At 38.9% G+C, this 19,825-nt stretch overlaps 2 protein-coding genes across 2 annotated transcripts in view; one reads left to right on the top strand and one right to left on the bottom strand.

Moving 5' to 3' along the window:
* Positions 1-13,390, top strand: part of PIK3C2G (phosphatidylinositol-4-phosphate 3-kinase catalytic subunit type 2 gamma) — a 212,448-nt gene extending 199,058 nt beyond the window's left edge. Inside the window, 2 exon segments of the mRNA XM_086610772.1 lie at positions 7,737-7,862; positions 13,238-13,390. Coding sequence (XP_086466898.1) covers positions 7,737-7,862; positions 13,238-13,390 — 279 coding nt within the window.
* A 2,581-nt stretch (positions 13,391-15,971) lies between these two features.
* PLCZ1 (phospholipase C zeta 1) overlaps positions 15,972-19,825 on the bottom strand; it is a 47,103-nt gene continuing 43,249 nt past the window's right edge. Inside the window, exons 12-13 of the mRNA XM_009980043.2 lie at positions 19,106-19,255; positions 15,972-16,054 (exon numbers count right to left, since the gene is read on the bottom strand). Of these exons, the coding sequence (XP_009978345.1) occupies positions 15,972-16,054; positions 19,106-19,255 (233 nt within the window). The remainder of the gene's footprint in view (positions 16,055-19,105; positions 19,256-19,825) is intronic.

Here is a 19,825-nt window from a genome sequence, read left to right as displayed (position 1 = left end):
CTTATGGCACATTTCCAACTCCATACACAGTCTTTGGTCATCTAAGGTGACATGAGGCAGCAGTATTTTAGAAACTGGATCCTAGTCTAGGTGCCTAAACTCCCATTTCGATTAGAGGAGACTTAAGTCCCAATTCCTTTTCCTAAACACATAGGAGATGACTCCACGTGTCCCATCTGGCCTCCAGCTGCCACTGCAGATGAGCAGGGCCACAGGTAAGACCTGTGTCATGTCTGAGAGTTTATTCAGATATCTTAAGCATCTTATGTGTCTCAAATGGTGCCAGACACCAATGTGTGGGCAATTTAACCAAGCTAAGCCAGAAGATGAAGCCTCTTGCTGACCTCCCTCTTTGACAGCATGACAGAGATCTGCTTAGACTTTGCTGGGAGCTTACATGCCTACCTCATATATCACTGGGATAGGTTAACACCCTGACATTTTTGCCCAGAACCGGTGTGTTTGTTGCAGGGCGTTAGCTGTGAAGCTTCCCTTCTGTCTCAGCGACTGAGGGTTAGTTTTTCCATTTGACAGCCCGGAGACCTTGGAGAGTGTTGGCCACTTCACTCTTTAGAGATTCTGTGACTCAGGACAGCTCTAGACCCTGGTTTTACCAGCATTGCTCTCCCCATCAGGAATGCAGCGTACCATCTTTTATTAACACCAATTTTATTAATCAGTCCTTGCTGACTGCACCAGTCCTCACTGCTCTGCTACAAACAAAACCGGACCAGTAAACCTGCACTTTTTTTTTCCCAGAAAGCCTTATTTCACTTGGGAGAGAAAGGGCTGGAATAAACTGCAGTGACAAAAGCAGTGTTTTTTTCGTGAATTAACAGCCCCTTTGGTGCACTGACGAGCTGCGTGCCAGAACAGGCAGGTTGAGGGGGGTGTTGAAGGTATCGGACTGCACAAAGGGCATAAGCTATATTTGGAGATTAAAATCAATAACACGGATAGAGCACCTCTGTGTTTTTATCACAGTAAATGACAAAGCCATCAGGAGGCTTGCTCCACAGGCACCACTGATGCTATCAGATTTCTGAAAGGCAGAAAATGCCTGCTCAAAAAGTGCTTTCCAGAACCTCCCTGAAACAAAAATATGTGTTGTTCTGAAACCACGTATCTTTTTATTTCCCTGCATTAAATTGAGATAAACTTCATTTCTTTTCTTGTTGCTTTGCCACTGACCTCCGTGCCAGCAACCTCTGTCACAGTGTGCCTTTGTTTAGGTACATACCTGGATGCATGAGGTAGGATAGAAGTTAGGAAGAGGAATGAAGTTGCTCAGAGAGAAGAGAGGGGGAAAATTTGGGTCAGAAAATATAATGAAATAAATTGTATCTTGCAGGGCAGCAGTTAAATGTTTTCAAATTTTAGGTGAAAAAAGCAGGTGTTTGGGAAAAAAATCCTAATTTGTGGAGTCACTTTTGGCTGTTGCTTTTCTGTTTTGTCTTGCCAATCGCAGGCAGTGCAGGCTGCACCACAGAGATAGTGGATTATCTTCATTTGTAACCATTTAATTACAGCAAATGTGATTTTATTTTGCATTTGCTTTGAAGTAATTCAAAAATATTTTATGACAGAAAAACTAAAAGCTTAGTGGCAGAGTAGAATAGAGGTGTCCAGGGCTTTGGGATACACAGAGCTCAAAGGGAAAACAAGGAAGAGTTTTCAGTCCCGTGTTAGGATTTATGGAGTAACACAAACCCCACTCATTCACCACGGCAATCCCATTTGTCCTGAAGGTTATATATCTTATGAACCTGTTTGTAAAGGAAGCTCCTGCTTTGTGGTATCATTGTTTTAGTGCTGATTATTTGCTCGCTCTTTAAATTTAGAATTAGCCTGGAGAATGTTTTTTTTTTCTGAGGCCGAGGCTGCACTTGTTATTAAGCCGCAGCTTACAACGACAGGGTTTAGCCTTTCTCTGCTAAGTTACGCAGGGACTCAGGGAAAGGGGAAGACATGCAGCAGTGATGGCTTTACCACATTTCCCACTAGTTTTAATTTAGTCAAGAGGCAGCTAGTAATTCATACAGGTTACTGGGGTGCAAGGCTGATGTCTTCTCCGCATTTTTTTCTAAGCCTCCTTTATTGGATAATAATCAAATCTGCATCATGGTCTACGCTTAACATACAAACGTTTGCTTTGTGGCTATGAAGGGTTTTTTCTAACCTTTTGCTACAGTAATATGATTTTTAAGATGTAAGGATATCTCAATATTAAACATTAAGGAATATTTTGTAGTCCTTTCTTCACTGTGTAGAAGATGAGTTGTCACAGTGGTGCATGTAAGAGAAAAACACAAGATGAAGGTAAAGGAGAGAAAAACTGAGAATTAAAGCTACTGAACAAAGTGAATGTTTGTTTTGTTTTTTTTTTTTTTTAATTTGGAGGCAGTAGCTGAAATGAGAGCCTTCCTAAAGCCTGGATTTCTTTTTTTCATTGAAGAAGGGGAAGAAAGAAACTGAGATTTGAACATGTCCAGGAAATTCATTTTGGATGAAGAAAGGAAGTTATTTATAGAGGAGGAAAGATGGCATTAGTTAATACAAGTTACCTTTGATCTTTTTTTTTTCTTGTCAAGATGGTTAAAAATTAAAATGTGGAAAAGAAACAGCAGCTGGAACTATCAAATGTTCAGGAGCCGTCAATCTGTTTTGCTCTAGGACAAAAGGTAGAAAAATATCTGCGTGTCTAACACTAAGAGAAAGCGATGACACGATTTAAATTTGAGGCAGTAGTCACCTAAAAAGAAAATTTGGTGATGCTTAGGAGAGGTGAGTTTTAAAAAGCTTTAAAAGAAATTATCCCTACAGTGCATTTTTTAAAAATCATAAAACTTTCCTTGAAATTCATATGAGCAATGTGTAATATTGGGTGCTAAATTGCATAGTTTATATATGGCTAATTTTGAAGTAGTTAGGCCTTTTGTAATGCTAACAAAGAATCCATCGTTAAGGAGAGTTGTGCATGGTTAGTAACGATCAAGGGAGAAAAGTCATTAGGATAATGTAATTCTTGTGGAAAAATTAATTGAATTTCATCCATTATTTCCCAGCTACAGCTACTATATTTTAAATTAAATTACACAGGACATAACCTATCTGCATGAGTTTCTGTATGTAAATAATCACTTTTTTGGTTTTGGAAAATAAAATTGGAGTGAGAAATGGAACATAATCATAACAGATACATGTCTCTATTACTTTTACAATACTGAATTACAGATGTGGAGAGAAATAAATCTAGAGTATTTTTTCCTCTCCCTCGCTCCCCCTCATCCTTAAATATTTTCATCACCTTCATCCTGACTTTAGAAGAAAATAACATTTCAAAAATAACTGCTTTTTAACATGTATACAGGCAGTTGTAACTAAGTTCCTTAAAAACATCAGTCGTTATCAGGATCAAGTAAGCAGGTCAGTCTCTGAGAAAATTGTCAGTAGTGACTTGTCTGTATTTGAAGAAAGTACAGGGATTCAGCTTCTAATTTCAACTCAAAGTTTTTATTGGCAGATCAAAATCATTGGGGTTTTTGTTGTCCATAGGCACAGCAAGGAGAGCTATGACATTTCTGTTGGGAACTTGGTTTTATACCTTTCCAGCCTTACAGATTTTCATGGCTTGAATTTATTTATCACCACACACTATTGAAGATTTAAGACAGTAATTTAAATGGAGAGTAATGTCTTTTAAGGGAATTAAATTTCCTTTATTTTGGGGGTTAATTAAGTGACTACAGAATTAAACATAAATAGAATTCAATCTAAAACTTTACTTTTTTTCTGTTTAAATTGAACACCAGTACTTTGAAGCTATAAAGGGTTTTGGACAGTAGTTAAAGTTCAAAATGGCATTCCCAAGGTACCCTTTGATTTTCCTTCTGGCCTGGACTATGACAGAAGTCAGTGATTTTTGATCCCTTAATAATAACAAAAGGAGGTTTTCCTGGATTCAGAATTACTCATAAGTCTGCTAGAAATCTTACTCTGGGTTTCTAATGGACCCACCAGAAAATATTTTCTTTATTGCAAATGAGGCAGGCATTTAGGTCAGATATTCTTCATGTTCACCTAAGTTTATAAATGTGCCCCTGCAGTCTGAGTCAGAAGTGAAAGGATAATTCAGGGGCTTTGCTCATTAAATGTGACACTGCAATAAGACAGAAGACATCATCTTTAGAAAGGAAAAAAATGATTTGATGTTTTCTCCATTCTCCTTATTCAAACAAATGCTCAACTCACATGTGAAGGTCTGAGAAAGGACTAGCCTGCCTGAAAGCCTGGGATTTTTGTCTGCCATGTCACTTGTCTTAAAAAAGTTTACTTCAAATTTCACCTACTTTAGATTCAAAAAGATATTTCTGCCATGTTAATCCCGCTCGTGTTTTCACACCATAATTCTCAAACTGCCAAGATCCCTTTTTGTCCCTGGTAGGGGAAGGTCTAGTGAAGTGCAGCCCCTTCCACGCCATTGCGAGTCTTGTCTCAAGAGATCCTTCTGTGAAGCAGGCTCTTCACAAGAAGAGATTCAACTATTGTGCCAATCAAAAGGGAAGTCAGCACGAACTCGTCACAAGAGCTACCCAGACCTCTGCTCCTGTAAAGCCATGGCTGATTTTGCCCGCTCTTCCTCAGTAGTTTTGAATGATGAGTGTGTAGTGGGACAGTCAGAGACCCTCGTTAGATGTTTTGTGTCGTATCAGGAGGCAGGGGAGGGCAGCTGAGAAGTGGAAGAAGCAATCTGGCTTGAAGAGTGCTCAGCTGAAGCTTTTTGATCACTTGAATGGCATAACAGTGCCACTGTAGATGGAGAATTGGGACAATTGTGGAATTTGGAGTGGCCTGTTTGCCTTTCCTCGGCAAGTGAAGGTAAGTGGGAAAATGTTATCTGTGAAACAGGAGAAAGAAAAAAAAACAACAACCAGAACTAGATCCCTAGTTGGAATTCAGGTGGCAGCAATTTAAATTACCTCTAGCAGTCTGGCTGCTGATTGCTACTATTCATGAAAAGTGGCTTTGTTTAGTTCTGAAAGATCCCTGAACAACTGCTCTGCCCTGAGTTTTCTTCTCTGAATCACTAAAATATTCTCTTTTTTGATTTTTTTTTCTCTTGACCCTCTCCTCCCACTCACCTCTTTCAACTGTATAAAGCTACATTCAAAGGGATAGTGAGGAAGTAGTTTTTCTGTCCATGTTCATATGGCCACAGCAGGACTGCAAAGTGCCTCCCAAAGATTTTGGGAGGAGTTGGCTGATGGAGGAAGGTTAGATGGCTGAAGGCTAGATAATGAGCCAGCCTTGCTAGCAGGGTACAAGGATCAACTCAAAGGCATAGTAACAATTTTATCTGACTATTTTTTTGATTAATCACACGCGCTTCCGGAGACCCCAGTCCTGTTAAACATCACGGGGCAATCAGCTTGGATTCTTTCCCTGGCAGGTGAACGTCAGGCTGAGCCTGTTTCAAATGCAAACCACACTGCTGTGGTCGGTGCCTTTGCTGTCTGGAAGTGTGCAGTGGAGCACAGCCCTTGTGACTACCCCGTCCTATCTCGGCAGCTCCAGGGCGAGCAGAACTGGATGGGTGCAGCCGTCTGTAGCCCATGACCTACCACCTGGGCTCCTCAGCCCAGTGCCCTTTGCAGCTGTTGCTGACCTCAGCTTTCAAAATTAGCTCTGACATGGTCCCTGGTTAGGCAATGCACTGCTGGGATGATTTATAAAGCCTGACATTTTACAGGACTCTCCTTGTACTATATTTCTGTGCTTCAGATAGTGAAGATCATTGTGCTGGGCCTCAGCAGTTGAACTGAGATCTTCTTCAAGAATGACCCCTCCTTTTTTTCTTTGTTTTTGTTTTTGGTGGTTTTTTTTTCTAACCATGTTCCCCTTTTTGTCTGAAACAACTGAAATCTGTTGACCTTACAGTGTTGCTTATCTATTCATTGAGAAGTGAAGAGCTTGATTACAGTTGGGATCCTGGTTGTTCGGACTGGTATTTAAGGCTACATTTTTTTCCTCTTCCTGATTTTTAAGAGACTGCTCAATTTACTGTTATTTGTCACCCTTGACTGAAGTTTTAGTATAGTCCTAGATCAATAGAGATGGGCTTTCAAATGGACAGTGTAAATTATAAATCCTGCTTTAACAATATGGTACTCTGTCCTAGGAAAATACCTGTTAGTTTGACTGCCATTTAATGGTATTCTTATTTTGGCCATTGAATCCCATCTGTCTAAATCCCATGTATATTTTAAATCAGATGTACTTTGAGGAGTGTAGTGACAGTAACATTAATCATTCACATGGTGCTGACCACGTGTAATGATTTGAGTAGAGTCCTTTAATGCCGTACAGCGTTAATGGTAGCAATAATAAGCTTTGCAGTTGACCACATCATTTGCCTTGAAGGATCATTTCAGATAACAAAAACCAGAGACTTGCTGTGCAAGAACTGGTTGCTCACACACACAAGCACTATTTCTCTTCCTAATAGAGAAGTTACTTATTGTTAGGACATCAGCAGTTTCTCCTGTCACGAGGATGTGTTGTTGATAGTGCCTGTAGAAAGCCCCATATTTCTAGACACATACTGTGATAATCAAAATCTGAGAAACGACTTTATTCTGAGCCAGGTAAAATTACGATGGGAAATACAAATACAACTGCCTGTGTAATGCTCTGGGTCCATCAGTTATAAACATTCTAAGATCTCTTCTTTTGCTTGCATTTTCATTTGCATCCTGTCATTGGATTGGCTATGAGCTTTCAGGGAACTTGCTGCCTAAAATGCTGATAATGTAATTAAAATTGCTAATATTTTGATATGCCCCATTTTGTGCTTTCTGATTGTACGCTGTGCTACCAACAACACGGAGGTTTCTGCTTAATTATAAGCTAAGGACTAAGTGATGTATGCTGGTAAGATACCTGTTTCACAGTTTTTTCATTATTATGTTTCTTTTGTGTTCTCTCATGCTAACAATGTGTTTTCTGAGTAACTGTAATGTTGCTTTAGGAATCACCTTACAGCTGTTCAGAATTAATCAAAAAACTCTCCACCCACCAGCATTAGGTTATGACTGAGCCTGGTTAATAGATGGCTCTGATCTCGAGTAGCTACCATAAAATGGAATATCTGCAATATCGTTAAGTAATCCAAACTGGAAAATTAAGGAGAGTTTGCAGCTGTGTGATGGGAGAGATCGGAAAGACTGTTATTATAAGAATCCTGTTCTGCTCATGTTTCTGCAGGAAATGCTCCTGGCTCTTCTATAGTTACTTGCTTTATGAAACACCCTTAGAAACAATCAGTTCTCCCTAGCATCAGCGCTGCTACTTAAGGGTTAAAATCAATAGGAGCTACTGGCTACAATCCAGTTTCTATGCATTGCTCTGGAAAATGGAAGGGCTAGACTTTGTAGCAGATTAAGCTGAGTTAAAGTAGATTGAGACTTAAGAGTTTTTCCATCAGAATGTAAAATATTAAAGATAGGCAATTTTACCTTGTTCTTGTATTATTTCATTTCTATTTTCCTGATTCAATATTAAGCTGAATTCTAAGAATTCCTGTTGTTTACCGCTCTAGCACTCCAATTCAGCCAAGAGAATACCAAGAATGCAATGTGTTGCTGTGTCTGTTGAAGTCCAGGTTTCATGTGGTACTTTTTATTTGTTTTCACTGCTGGAACATGGACATTCATATTTATGACCGTTTTGTTTTTCAGCATCTCCCAGATGGCTCTGCCCCAAGTGCGCACGCCGAATTTCATCTTCTGCCGGATCCTGATGAGGTCACTCGAAGGAAAACACGAACAGCTCCAAAAACCTCTGATCCTACTTACAATGAAATTGTGAGTGCAGTTCACTTTCTTCCACCATTTCTAACTCGTTTGATTTTCTTGCCCACTCTCGAGATAAAACAACATACAGCATTTAGCGCTGCCTTTAAAAAGAAGGAAAGTATGATAAGCTGAGCTGCAAATGGGAACAATCTTCTGCTTTGTGTCTTTCTCAGAAGTGAAATAGTCTCTTTGTGCCTCACTCTTCAGGAAAGCAGTTGAATTATTCACACTGCTCTGTCTTATACCATAACCACAGTTGCATTTTAGCCAAATGAGACCAAGCATCATGGCACCAAAACCTAGGCTGTTTGGAATGCGGATTTGTACAATAACACAAAGAGCACTAATTGAAGGGATGCTGTTATCCAAATTCACATTTGGAAACAGACGACCGAATTGGTTGTCACTGTCCTAAAAGGAAACACGATAATAAACAGCCAAGTTATTTTTATGTCAAAATGCTAGCAGTTCACAGCTATACGTAAGTATTTCACACACCACTGAAGTGTTCATGCCTCTGGGGTGAAAAGAAACAGTTGTATGGAGAAACATTCGCAACGAAATGGGAAGGGGCATAAACGATATTCTTTTGTAATGGCAGATGAGATTCAAACAGTAGGTGGGATTGGAAGTTATAATTATTACCGATCACAAACCTCCTAAAGATCTCAGAGCAATTTACAAATGCTCTTTGAGCAGCCTTTAAAGTAGAAGGCATGGAAAATACTACCACTCCACCCTATTTTGTAGATAAGATATGATGAAGTTTGTCAGCTAAAACTTGAGAGTCCTTATCTCGTAGTTTCCCAGTCCTGGGGTTTTAATATTTTTATTCTTCCTTTCTCACATCTATTTGATTACAAGAGTTATTTGCTTACACTGATGACTTCCAGTTCTTCTGTGAGTAGTACTGCTGCTAGCAGCTGAGATAGGTTTCCCTCCCTACAGTACTGCAGTGGAATAACAGGGAACTAGGCTTTGTTTTGTTATGTTCTTTCCTTTTTTTTTTTTTTTTTGCAATCAAAGACAGAGTGGAATGTGTCTAATCAACCTGTCTAAAGAGATTCCTTTACCTTTGAATGATATTTAAAGCAAAGAAATATGATTATATAAGAACATTCATTGTAAAGTATCCAAAATGGACTACCAAAAAGAACCAGTCAGCAACACTGGAAGACAATTAACTTTCTAATCATTCTTAGATGAAGTTGAATGCAAGAAAACCCAAAATCCTCTCTGCAGTCAGACAGTAGTCATTGGGAGGACATTTAATTGTGGTTAAGGAGCATTCCACTACTGTTAAGATAAATTCCATAAAAACTGTAATGTCCTTTACCTCAAAACTTACAGCCTTCTTCACAGATGCTCAATCTTTTTCCCCAGGAGCTGCTAGTCACAGTGGGGACATATGGTTCCATGAACTTGGACTTTCAAACCCAGTGCTTGTGCTGTTAGCAGCTCTGTTCTTCCATATGTGATATCATTCTGTATGCATTTTCTGTCCAAGGCTGGTAGACTGAGGCAGAAGCCGCCACAGGGAAGAAAAACTACTAAAAATACAAGTCAGCTGTCTTTTAAGTTAGTTACTGTCCAAAACACTGTGTACAGAAATGTACTAGCCTTTTTTATGAGTTCATAAGTTTTTATTAAAGCAGAATGGCTGGAAGGAAGCTATATATTAATTTTTCTCTGTGTTCGAGACTGAGAAAATTCTGAAATGTGCTTCTCTTGGGTATTTTTGGTTTTAGTTTTGTACTTTTATTGCTTATGACTGCCTACAGCAAATTATCAGCCTTGCAAAAGCGCATTTTATTTCTGATTTTTACTCGTGTGTGAAAGTAAAGATGTGAAAGTCCAGGAGGGCTGACAATAGAATGAACTCTGCCAAATGTTTTGGAGTTGCTTTTAACAAGCACTCCTTTTCTTTCTCTTGTTCCTTTATTAGGATTTTGGAGTTTGTTGCATTCACATTGATAAAACATTGCATTAAAAAAATTATAGTTGAGAAGGAGAAAGAACACAGAAAAATGTAAAGCAGTGTAAAGAGAAAAAGAGTACCAAACCAGCTTATAGACCACTCTTAGGAATAAATAAGTTACTCAGGAGGTTCCAGAGTAGTTTGGTGAAAACTAAAAACTAAAGAAATTGAAAATTAATCTGAGTTATTATTTAAGTTTAAGCTTTTGCCAAGAAAAGTTGCAATGACCAGAACCAGCTGTGGCGAGGTCTTGCTCATGTGTGTAACATTTGCCCTGAGACATTCTTCAAGGTCTCCGTTGTCCTCAGTCTGTCTTTTGAGTGGCTGCATGTACACGCACCCACGAAATGAGCAAACCTCCAAGACACAACAGAGAGTGTGCATTGCCATAATGAAGCCAGAAGGAGAGGAAACCCTATCCATCCTGCCCGTGGGGTGCTGCCAAACGTCAGCAAATGTACCTGGGCCATATCAGCCTGTTGGCATCATTGCCGTTGCCCTCGGAGCAGAGGGGACGCCGGCCCATGATAACCAGAGGAACCTCAGCCAGCCCGATGGAGAGGGAGGGGGGGAGCTGCACCAGGAGCGGCAGTCGCTCCCTCCAGCACCGTGCGTCAAAGCTAATTTGGACAATTAAGAGCAAATCTAGGATCTGTGCCATGGCTACCTAAGGAGAAGCAACTGTCCCGCATTTGCAATTAAAATGTCATTAGACTCCTGTAGGTCAACAGTGCTGCTCTTTTTGGAGCCAGGAATACTTGAATCCCAGCCCTCACTGTCCCACTGATTTGTTGCATGGCCACGTATAACTCACGTCCATTTGATCTGGCTGTGTAAATTGGAGGCAAATATTCTTATTACACAATCATTTCAGGATTTAACTGCTCTGACTCTGGAATTTTGGCAGGTGGTGTTTGTTTTATCCACATATGAATTCAGCCATCTCCAGACCTTTCTTCTGTCCCTTCATCCTGATGATATATATCTCACTCTAGCTGCGTTTGCAATATAATTTTAGAAAGAGTTTATTGGGATCGTTTGAAAACCACCCACCCTGCACTGTAAGGTCTGCCTTTACTCAAAGCTTACAGCCTCTCTTTATCTGAAGGTTTAAAGTTGTTCATTACCCCAGCTCACGCCTGTTGTGATCCACTGAAGATTTCTTAGCTCTTACAGCTTACATGTACACTTTTTGGTAATTTAAAGCAACAGCTGAAGATGAGATATTTAATATATTGGCAAAGAAACCAGACACCTTTCCACAGTAACATCAGTATCACTTCAGTAATAGATTTATTCTAAATTACATTGTCACTTACAGTACCTGTCCTTGCTTTTTGGATTTTTCTTCATCATTTCACTTTGATTTTGGTGGGGAGATGCCACTGGGGACAGAGAAGCTGGAATTTTTAATTCACATACAATTTGGTGTAATAGGCAAAGTAAACATCAAAACCAAAAAGCACCAGGCGTGACCTTCATGACAGCTGTTCCAAACTATGATTTTCAAAGGTTTCTAAATGGAAATGGAAATGTTGCTCCTTGGTAAGACCTTTCTAGTAATATCCAGTTAAAAAGAGCAGGACTGTTTTTCTTTCCCCCACCACCTGTGGCAGTGGCCGTTCACCCCCACGGCGCTGATCACCCCCTACCCCCGAGAGCTCTGTGTGCTGTCTGTTGGTGCTGGCTGCCGGAACAGCCCGGTGTCCTGTCTGTCCGGCGCTGGCTGCGACATCCCTGCGGCGCACGGTGCGGACAGAACGGCTCTGCAGTCCCACGGGGCGGCCGAGGCCAGCTAACCTTGCCTGGGAAAACCCACGACTCTGTGCCTCCCGAGTCCACCTGTGAAGTTCAGAAAGCATTTTCCGTTGCAACTGAAATAGCAAAAACATTTCCAGCCATAGAAATTTCAGATTAAGTTAACAAATTTAATCTTAACAAAGCTTACCTTTCAGGCCTGAAACTAGCTGAGAGCATTCTTTCACGTTTTATCAACCCACAGGCAGTTCACTCAGCGGTTTTTGATTAATGCAGAGACTGAAACGCAGGAATCTGTTCTGAGTGCAGCTGATTCTTGTCAGCCTATCACCACAGATATTGTTTTAAATTTCAGAAAATACACCATTAACATTTCATAATTAAGCTCAGTGTGTTCTCATAGTATTAAGGTAATTCCAAGGATATTTTAAAGATTATAGACCTGAGTAATTTTCTAAAGAGATGCTAAGCAAGCTGTCTCATTTACTTTGGGAAGTACTAACAGCATTTCTTGGGTAACAGAAACATCCAAATTTAATAAGTTCCGCTTGCTAATTGGGTCCAATCTCAGAGATGTTCCACATCTACAACTTCTACTGAGTGGGCTGAGTTTTTCTGTCATGTTTAACAGGTGATGATTCCATTTAAAAATGCCAGTGTTTTAATAATGGGCGCATTTGGATACAGTTAGCATGCAGAATCATGCATAAAGTTATTCATACTGAAATGGTAAAATTTATGCAAATAATTTTCAAGGAAAGTTGTTATCTCGTTTATGATGATTGTTGGATCTAGAACAGTTATGAAATTTTATGGAAATTTTGTTTAGAAGAAAATTTGCGTTACTTTTGCTTGATCTTTTTTTAATTCTGATGTGTAGAACAAGATTTAATCACAAGTATAGTACTGAGAAAAATTCTGAGGTACTGTGCACTGATGTGCAGTTTATAAGACATACCAATGCAACATAAAGTTGCGTTAAAGCACTACTAAGGAACATATAACAAATACAATATACAAGGATTAAAAAAAAAAAATGGCATCAAAACTGTTTTCCTGGGTTTTTTCTGATTTTCGCAGAAAAGCAATACCATTTATCAAAACATCTACTATGGAAAGACAGTTAGAAATTACAATAATCTATACTTTTACAGAGTTACCTACCTTACGTTTTCATGCCTCTGTCCATGATAGGTACTCTCCATCTCTTCTCCAGAAAATCAACCATATTATCATTCCTTGGTGAACTTTGTGGAGGATCTGATATTTCTTCACTTTTGAGTTCAAAACTCTGCCTAAGTTGGAGTTTCAGTTTTCACAGGGAAAGCCATGTATACTTATTTTTTCTGAGGCATTGTGCAACACAGGGTTCAAATTTATTTACAAGTGCTTGGTAGTCAGATTTCACAAGCCTAAGCTGGCAGAATCCCTTTTATATAAAGGTCAAATATATTTCTGAGGTAAATGCACTAAGTTAAGCGAATTTGACTCATGGTTAGTAGTTTATGAGTCTGGAGAGCAGTTTAAAGCAGCTATGACAAAGTTGCGATCATCATCCCAAATGCTCTGTTGAAGTAAGTGTTTTGCCTGTCAAATATGGATTCACAAATTCTTATGTGTTTTTCTGTTTCGCTCTATATTATTTCAGGTTGTGTATGACAAAGTCACCGAGCTCAAAGGCCGTATACTGAAGCTTGTTGTGAAAAGCAAAGGAATATTTGTGGGAGCTGTTAATATTCAGCTGAGCAGTGTCCAGTTAAATGAAGAAAAGTGGTATCCACTGGGAAACAGTGTGATTTAAATGTTGTCTCAGATAATTATTTACCCACTAATGTTTCTTTATCCCATTTCCCACGGTACATTTTGTCTCAGTTGCCCTCAAGAATACACAGCCATTTGCTGATCGTGTATCTTTTAACATTTCTAATCATAAGACTCTTGTCTTAGAATTGCTACCATCTTCCTGCTACAGATTCCTGTCAGTGTGAGCTTAAGAATCCCATGCTAAGAACTTGTAGCAGCATGCAGGAAATTCTTACTACAGCGACAAAAATTTTTGTTTTGTTCATATTAAATAGTACCGTAAAAATACTAAACTCTTTACACATCAAAGTGTGAGGCCCAATTCTTTGGCCATTAATTCTATTGACTGCTTTGAAACAATGCTGATAATGGTGTAATTTATCAGCATCTGCTAAGACCCCACTGCACATGATGATTTCACCAGAGAACCATGGGATGGTCCCTGGGCGCTAATACGTTTCAGATGTCTAGCAAATTTCATGTTAAATCTTATGCAATCAATACATTTATTTTTTTTTTTTTAAAAAAGAACTTAAAAGCTTTGCACTTTTTGTGCAGTGTATGCTGGTGTGCTTTTAACTTTTGATATAATGTAACATTCAATCCAGGATATTATGGGCTCTGTTCTTCAAAGCATTTTTACCTAAATTGAGGAAGCACATAAGCACATCTTTAAACATTTAGCAGGTTGAACTGCCTTAATGAACTGTCCATTATTGCCAGTCTCTTACATGGACATAGCTGACCATGTATACACACCTTTCCAGGTTCAAGGGTGCATTATTAAGGTACAGGAGACATGTTGATTTGTGATCTGATCTGCTGTAAAATCTTAAGTTACCGTATACTGAGTAGGTCTGACGTTTGTCCTACTAAGTGGAAAAGTGGTCAACAGAGGGATAATATGCCAGAAGCTGAAGATAATTGCCTCCTTCTCCCAAAGGACACTCACAAATCAGCCTTTAGAAGGTAGAATTCTATAAAACTCCCGAAGTGAGACTAGGAGCGTTATTTAGGAAACTAAATAAGCTGGAGTTTTTCTCAGCATCAAACCAATTGACTATGTCACTTGGTCAGTTTTTATCTGAGAATAGATACACCAGATATTGCCTGGGGAATTAAACTCCTCCTCAGTAAAGGGAGGTAGGGAGAACTCTGCTTGAATATTAATATTATCGGTGTTCTTCAGCACTGAAAAAAAGCTGTAAAATATTTATCACATGAAAGGGATATTGGCCAGCGTACAGATGGCTGAGATCAGTAAGTTTAACATTTTAGATTACAGGCTCTCCTGGATAAAGAATCCAGTGACTTGTCGCTCAAGCACAGAAACATATTGTGGCCAGCTTACAATGTTATCAAATTACCCGACCTTACAGTTCAATATTGATTTAGATTCCTCTTAGTCTACTGTCTTGGTTTCCTTGTTATAACTATAATGCAATTTGCTAATAGTGTTATTTCCTGTGACATTTTCTAATCATTATTTACTGTGTGCCCTGAATTTCTATCTTAGAGCAACATTAAATAACATTAAAATGGCATTAAATAAAAAGAGCATTAAATTATAATATTATCAGATCTATCTGCAAACATAAGCAATACTGTTTGGTAAATATAACATCCATTTTAAAAAAAAAAAAGAAAAAAGCCCCATGTTTGAGTAACAAATCTGCAATTAACTGATAGATACAGGCCTGTGGAAGCTCAACAATACTTCAGTTTTGTAAGGAAGATGGGAAAATTGTGTCTTATGGGCAAGATCTACACTGATAGCCAAGTCAGGTTAGCTTTGTCAGTTGTCCTCAGAGATCTTAAATCACACAATCAACCATTTCCTTTTCTTAAATTCTTCTAGCCCACCTTAAAGCATTGTGCTTCCTAAGTTCACAGTGAGATGTATCCTGAGCTCCCTGCTGCTATGAGGAACATAGCCCTTTAAAAATCAGTCTGTGAATTATTTGTCTGACTTTAACAGCAGGAGGTTCAAGTCTAAGCTAAGAAAGGTACCGATATTAGCATCTGAGGTTTTATCATTTTAAGAGCTGGTTTTTTTCAAAACAATTTTTTCAGGGTAGCAAAATTACAGTGGACGTTAAAGAGGTATAGCCCAATCAGAAGCTGCTGTTATTATAAATTTAAAGGGTACATTGTGTGTGTAATTTTTCCGATTCCCTTGGAAAGATACAATGGTAAGAGATTTTGTTCGATACAAATAAAAACATCAATGTAACATGCTCATAATTTTGCCGTCTCAGATCATAAATATTAGACTATTATTCTCACTTAGTAATAAATCGTAATTTTGAAATTAGCTGCAAATTAGATTATTAACTGGATTTTAAAAATATCCCCAAAAGTTCAGTCTTTATGAATTAGTTCTAAATAATGGTAGAGCCAACGTCAGTAGCTGTTACTTTTTCAAGATACCATTTACTCACACGAGAAGTCCTATTAGCTTAATGAAATCGTTGAGAACGTGCCGCTCAGGAAACCAGACCACTGGATTGGTGCAAGCCTGATGTTTCTTTATTCAACAGAGTGTGTCCTGCTGGCACAACTGGTACTGCAGAGCGTCATTAGTAGTACCAGATGTGAACAAACAGGGATGCAGCCTCGAGATTGCCGCCGTCTTCAGCCAACAGGGGAATGGTTCGGTAACCTGTAAATACAAGGACACTTGGTTAGGGTACTGGCTGGGGGTGCAAAGGTGCATTAACTGCAAATGCAGCTCCATCATAATGGAGTGGGTTTATGATCTCCTATGCAAACGAGGCATAATTTATTGTTCTCTGAATAACTCTTTAAAATAAACTGAGATGATCTAATCTAGGTGGTCCTGCTCTGGCAGGGGGATTGGACTAGATGATCCTTTGAGGTCCCTTCCAATCCCTAACATTCTGTGATTCTGTGATTCCGTGACACAAAACTCAAATTCCATTTCTAGAGTTTTTCTGCTCTACATATACAGTATTTCGATTCTGGCATTTTTAGACACAGAGTGAAAAACTTCGGTGTCTTTCAGGATGTGATGTGTTTTCAAACCGAAGACTTTTAGCCCAGTGATATTTAAATACGGGAAAGCATGCATCTTAACATCCAAAGATATTACGTGCTGCAGACATTGTTCTTATAGCAAAGTAAATAACTTGAGTCGACAGTGATGAGAGTGCCTTAGAGAAGAATGGTATTGCAGCAGTAACGCACTGTCCAGCTGAGGCAGAAAAGAAGTATGGTGTAAGATCTTCTACCATGACATCTTAAGTCTATTAAGGATATCCTTTTGAGTAGTTCCCAGTATCAGAGATAAGGCAGGCCTCAGAAACTACATGTTCAAAACTACAAGTTGTGGATGCCTCATCCCTGGAAGTGTTCAAGGCCAGGTTGGATGAGGCTTTGAGCAACCTGGTGTAGTGGAGGGTGTCCCTGCCCATGGCAGGGGGGTTGGAACTAGATGATCTTTGAGGTCCCTTCCAACCCTAACCATTCTATAATTCTATGATTTGGAGAAGCTATAGTTCTCAACTTCAAACTTAATTAACATACCTGTTCAGAAAAGAAAACAATCCCCTCTCCAAAAACCCCAAACCTGTATTGCTTTATATGACTGTAAATATCCATTATTTCATAATAATAAAAAATGTCACTTTTGATTTTAAAAAGTGTTCTGTTTTATCCATGTATATATAACTGCAGTCATTTAGGTAAGTATCTGTTATGAATAGGTATCTGCATTCAGAACTGCAGTTTTCAAAATCCTTCTTTAGATGTGTCTGGATGTGTGTGTAGTCTTTGGGACCTTCATTTATTGGGATTTGGATTTTCTTGATTCTTTTATATGACATGAGAGCTCACCTGGCATCTAAGGTTCAGCTTCTGGGCAGCAGATACGAAAGCTGAGTCCAGGGAATATGCATTTGAGTTCAACTTTTAGAGCATGCACACAGTATGTGAAAGACTTGGGTTTAATTCCTGTCCAAAGATACACTTCAGGAGCTAAGACTCATTTCTAAAAACTGTTCTAGCTTCTACCTACAGAATATTCTACAAAGTGTCCTGAGAGAAGTAAAACTTCTTTTTTATTGAAACTGTTCCAATTTGTATGAAATAATTAACTATTCATTGATCTGGTCATAATAGCAGTAATAATGGAATTGCTGTCTTGTATTAGTATTCGACATGGCAGAACCATTGGGACAGGGACTGTAGCCCAAGACCCCCCTCCTCTTGCCTTTAGCCACCCAGCAAGAGAATTATCCTCGCTGCCTTCAGCCCCTTTGAGTATGCCTACTTAAACATGGCACGAAAACTCAGATGCTGCTACAGGGGGGGCGGTGAGCATTCTTCCCCAGTGCCATCAACTAAGTGTGGAGGCTGCTGCTGGGGAAAGGCAGGCTGTGGTGACACCCATTTGCATCCTTTCAAGAGAAAATGCAGGCGAGGGTGGCAATGGCACAACTTTGTCCCACTGCCTGTCAAAGAAAAACAAAATAAGATATAAGCACTGCTGGTTTTGGAAGTACCTTGCCCTCAGGGGACACCTCAGGGATGTGAATCCTAGGAAAGGAGAGACAGTCCTCTAGTGCAGATTAAAGCGATCTGAAGATTAAGATTTAAATCCTAACTCACTCTTCAGCATGGCTTAGACATTTCTTTCCTAAGAAATCTAGGCTGTTGTGGCTCTCTCTGTAAAACACATTATTTTCTCCTTTCACTTTAGGGAGCTTAGGTACCTAAAGCAAAACTATGGTTCCAGACCTTGAATCCAGAGGTCTCAATGTTAAGCATTGCAATAAATTTTGAAATTATCTGTCAGTTCAGCTCTTGGATGAATTTTATTTATACCTCTGGGCATCTTGATGGAATCTTATATTTTTTCACATTGTGTTAAGTGGAAATTGGGGCAATTTGTTTGGCGCCGTTTATAGTTTTTGTACCTACACTTATTTCCTAGCATTTTGAAAATGCTGTAGAATCTGCATGCTGTAGAATCTGCATGCTCTTACTTTTCCAAAATATGAATCTCTATTTGTGACCAAAATTAATCATACAGGCACATTAGAGACACACCAAAAAATCATGTGAAAAAAAGTCCAATTTGATGGTTTTACAAGCATATGTAAGCTTCAGTGTCTGCTTCAGTGTCTGCTTCAGTATAAGCTTCAGTGTCTGCTATTTAAATTTGTCTCAGACATTGTGAGTTGGTGGAGTTTTTTTTCCATTATCCTCAAATATACAAATAAAAGGAAAGTAAAAGGTGATCAGTGTAAAAATTTATGTTGGAGAAAAGTAAGTGTGCTTTAAAAGTAATGTCTTTGTTTTGTTTTAATTTGGCTTCTATTAGGTTTTGACCCTACCTGAGTAAAAAGTGCACAAAACTGTTGGCTTTACAGTAGTTCTGACTAATCTCTCTTCCTGTTTCCTGTTACAGTGAGTTAAAATACTGTCTGAGCAGTTTCTGTCTGTAGTGGAATACTGTAGTAGGAATAATTTGTTGTCATTAATATTCTTTTGATTTCTACACCATAGATTTGCATTCAGAGACTGTAATGACTTTAAAAAACAGAGTGCAATTTTTACCTATGGTTAGACAATTCTCCTTTAGGAAATAAACATGATGCTGTACTCTATCAATACTACAGTAATCTTAAAAGCCTGGAATATTTTACATTTTTTTGAGCTGTTATAGGTGACTCACATAAAAAAATGTTACCTTTTTTCAGGCTCAGCAGTGGCAGAGTATATTGACCCAGAAATTCGTTTGCAACCAGAGAGATCTCATCCTCAACACAGAACCGTATCAATGCCAGTTCCGGAACTTGGACAGTAAACGAGAATATTTCGTTCCATCGAGGATTCAAAGCTAATGAAAAGAGAAAATACACAGTATCAGAATACCATTTCATTTACTCCACTTGGTATCTGAATTATTGTATCTGCTATCACTAGTCTAAACTGGTAAAGATTCGTTCTTTTCCCCTGGATTTCTGTGCCCGCTTAAGTAAATGATGAGACTCCCACTGACTGCAGTGGTACATAGGTCACAACTTTTGTATCGATTATGGAGTTAAAAGTGTCAGAGCGAAGCTCTCAGAATGAAGCAAACTTAGAGAGCTTGGGACTTGACTACAGTATGCAAGCCAGCCCCTCGTAAGGATTTGTTGTGTATTAGCTACATAATGCTGTAAATCAAAAAAAGTAGATGTCACCTCTTAAAAGGGAGCAAAATAGGACAGCGATAGCCAGGTTAAGAACCTCTGCTTGACTTCTATTTTCCTATAGCCATACCAGTTTCATGTTTTTGTCAAAGTTTCTCCTTTCAGTGTTGGAAATGAGACAGGAGCTAAATAAATTAAGGTAGTAAAGTGATCACTTGACTGAAAATACAAATAAGGATGTGGAACAAGAGAGGTGCTTTGTCTTGAACAATGTT

The sequence above is a fragment of the Tauraco erythrolophus genome, chromosome 4 (genome assembly GCF_009769465.1).
Source record: "Tauraco erythrolophus isolate bTauEry1 chromosome 4, bTauEry1.pri, whole genome shotgun sequence".
Taxonomy (NCBI): Eukaryota; Metazoa; Chordata; class Aves; order Musophagiformes; family Musophagidae; genus Tauraco; species Tauraco erythrolophus.
Note: the sequence above shows the minus strand (reverse complement) of the source record. Positions and strands in the feature narration are given on the sequence as shown.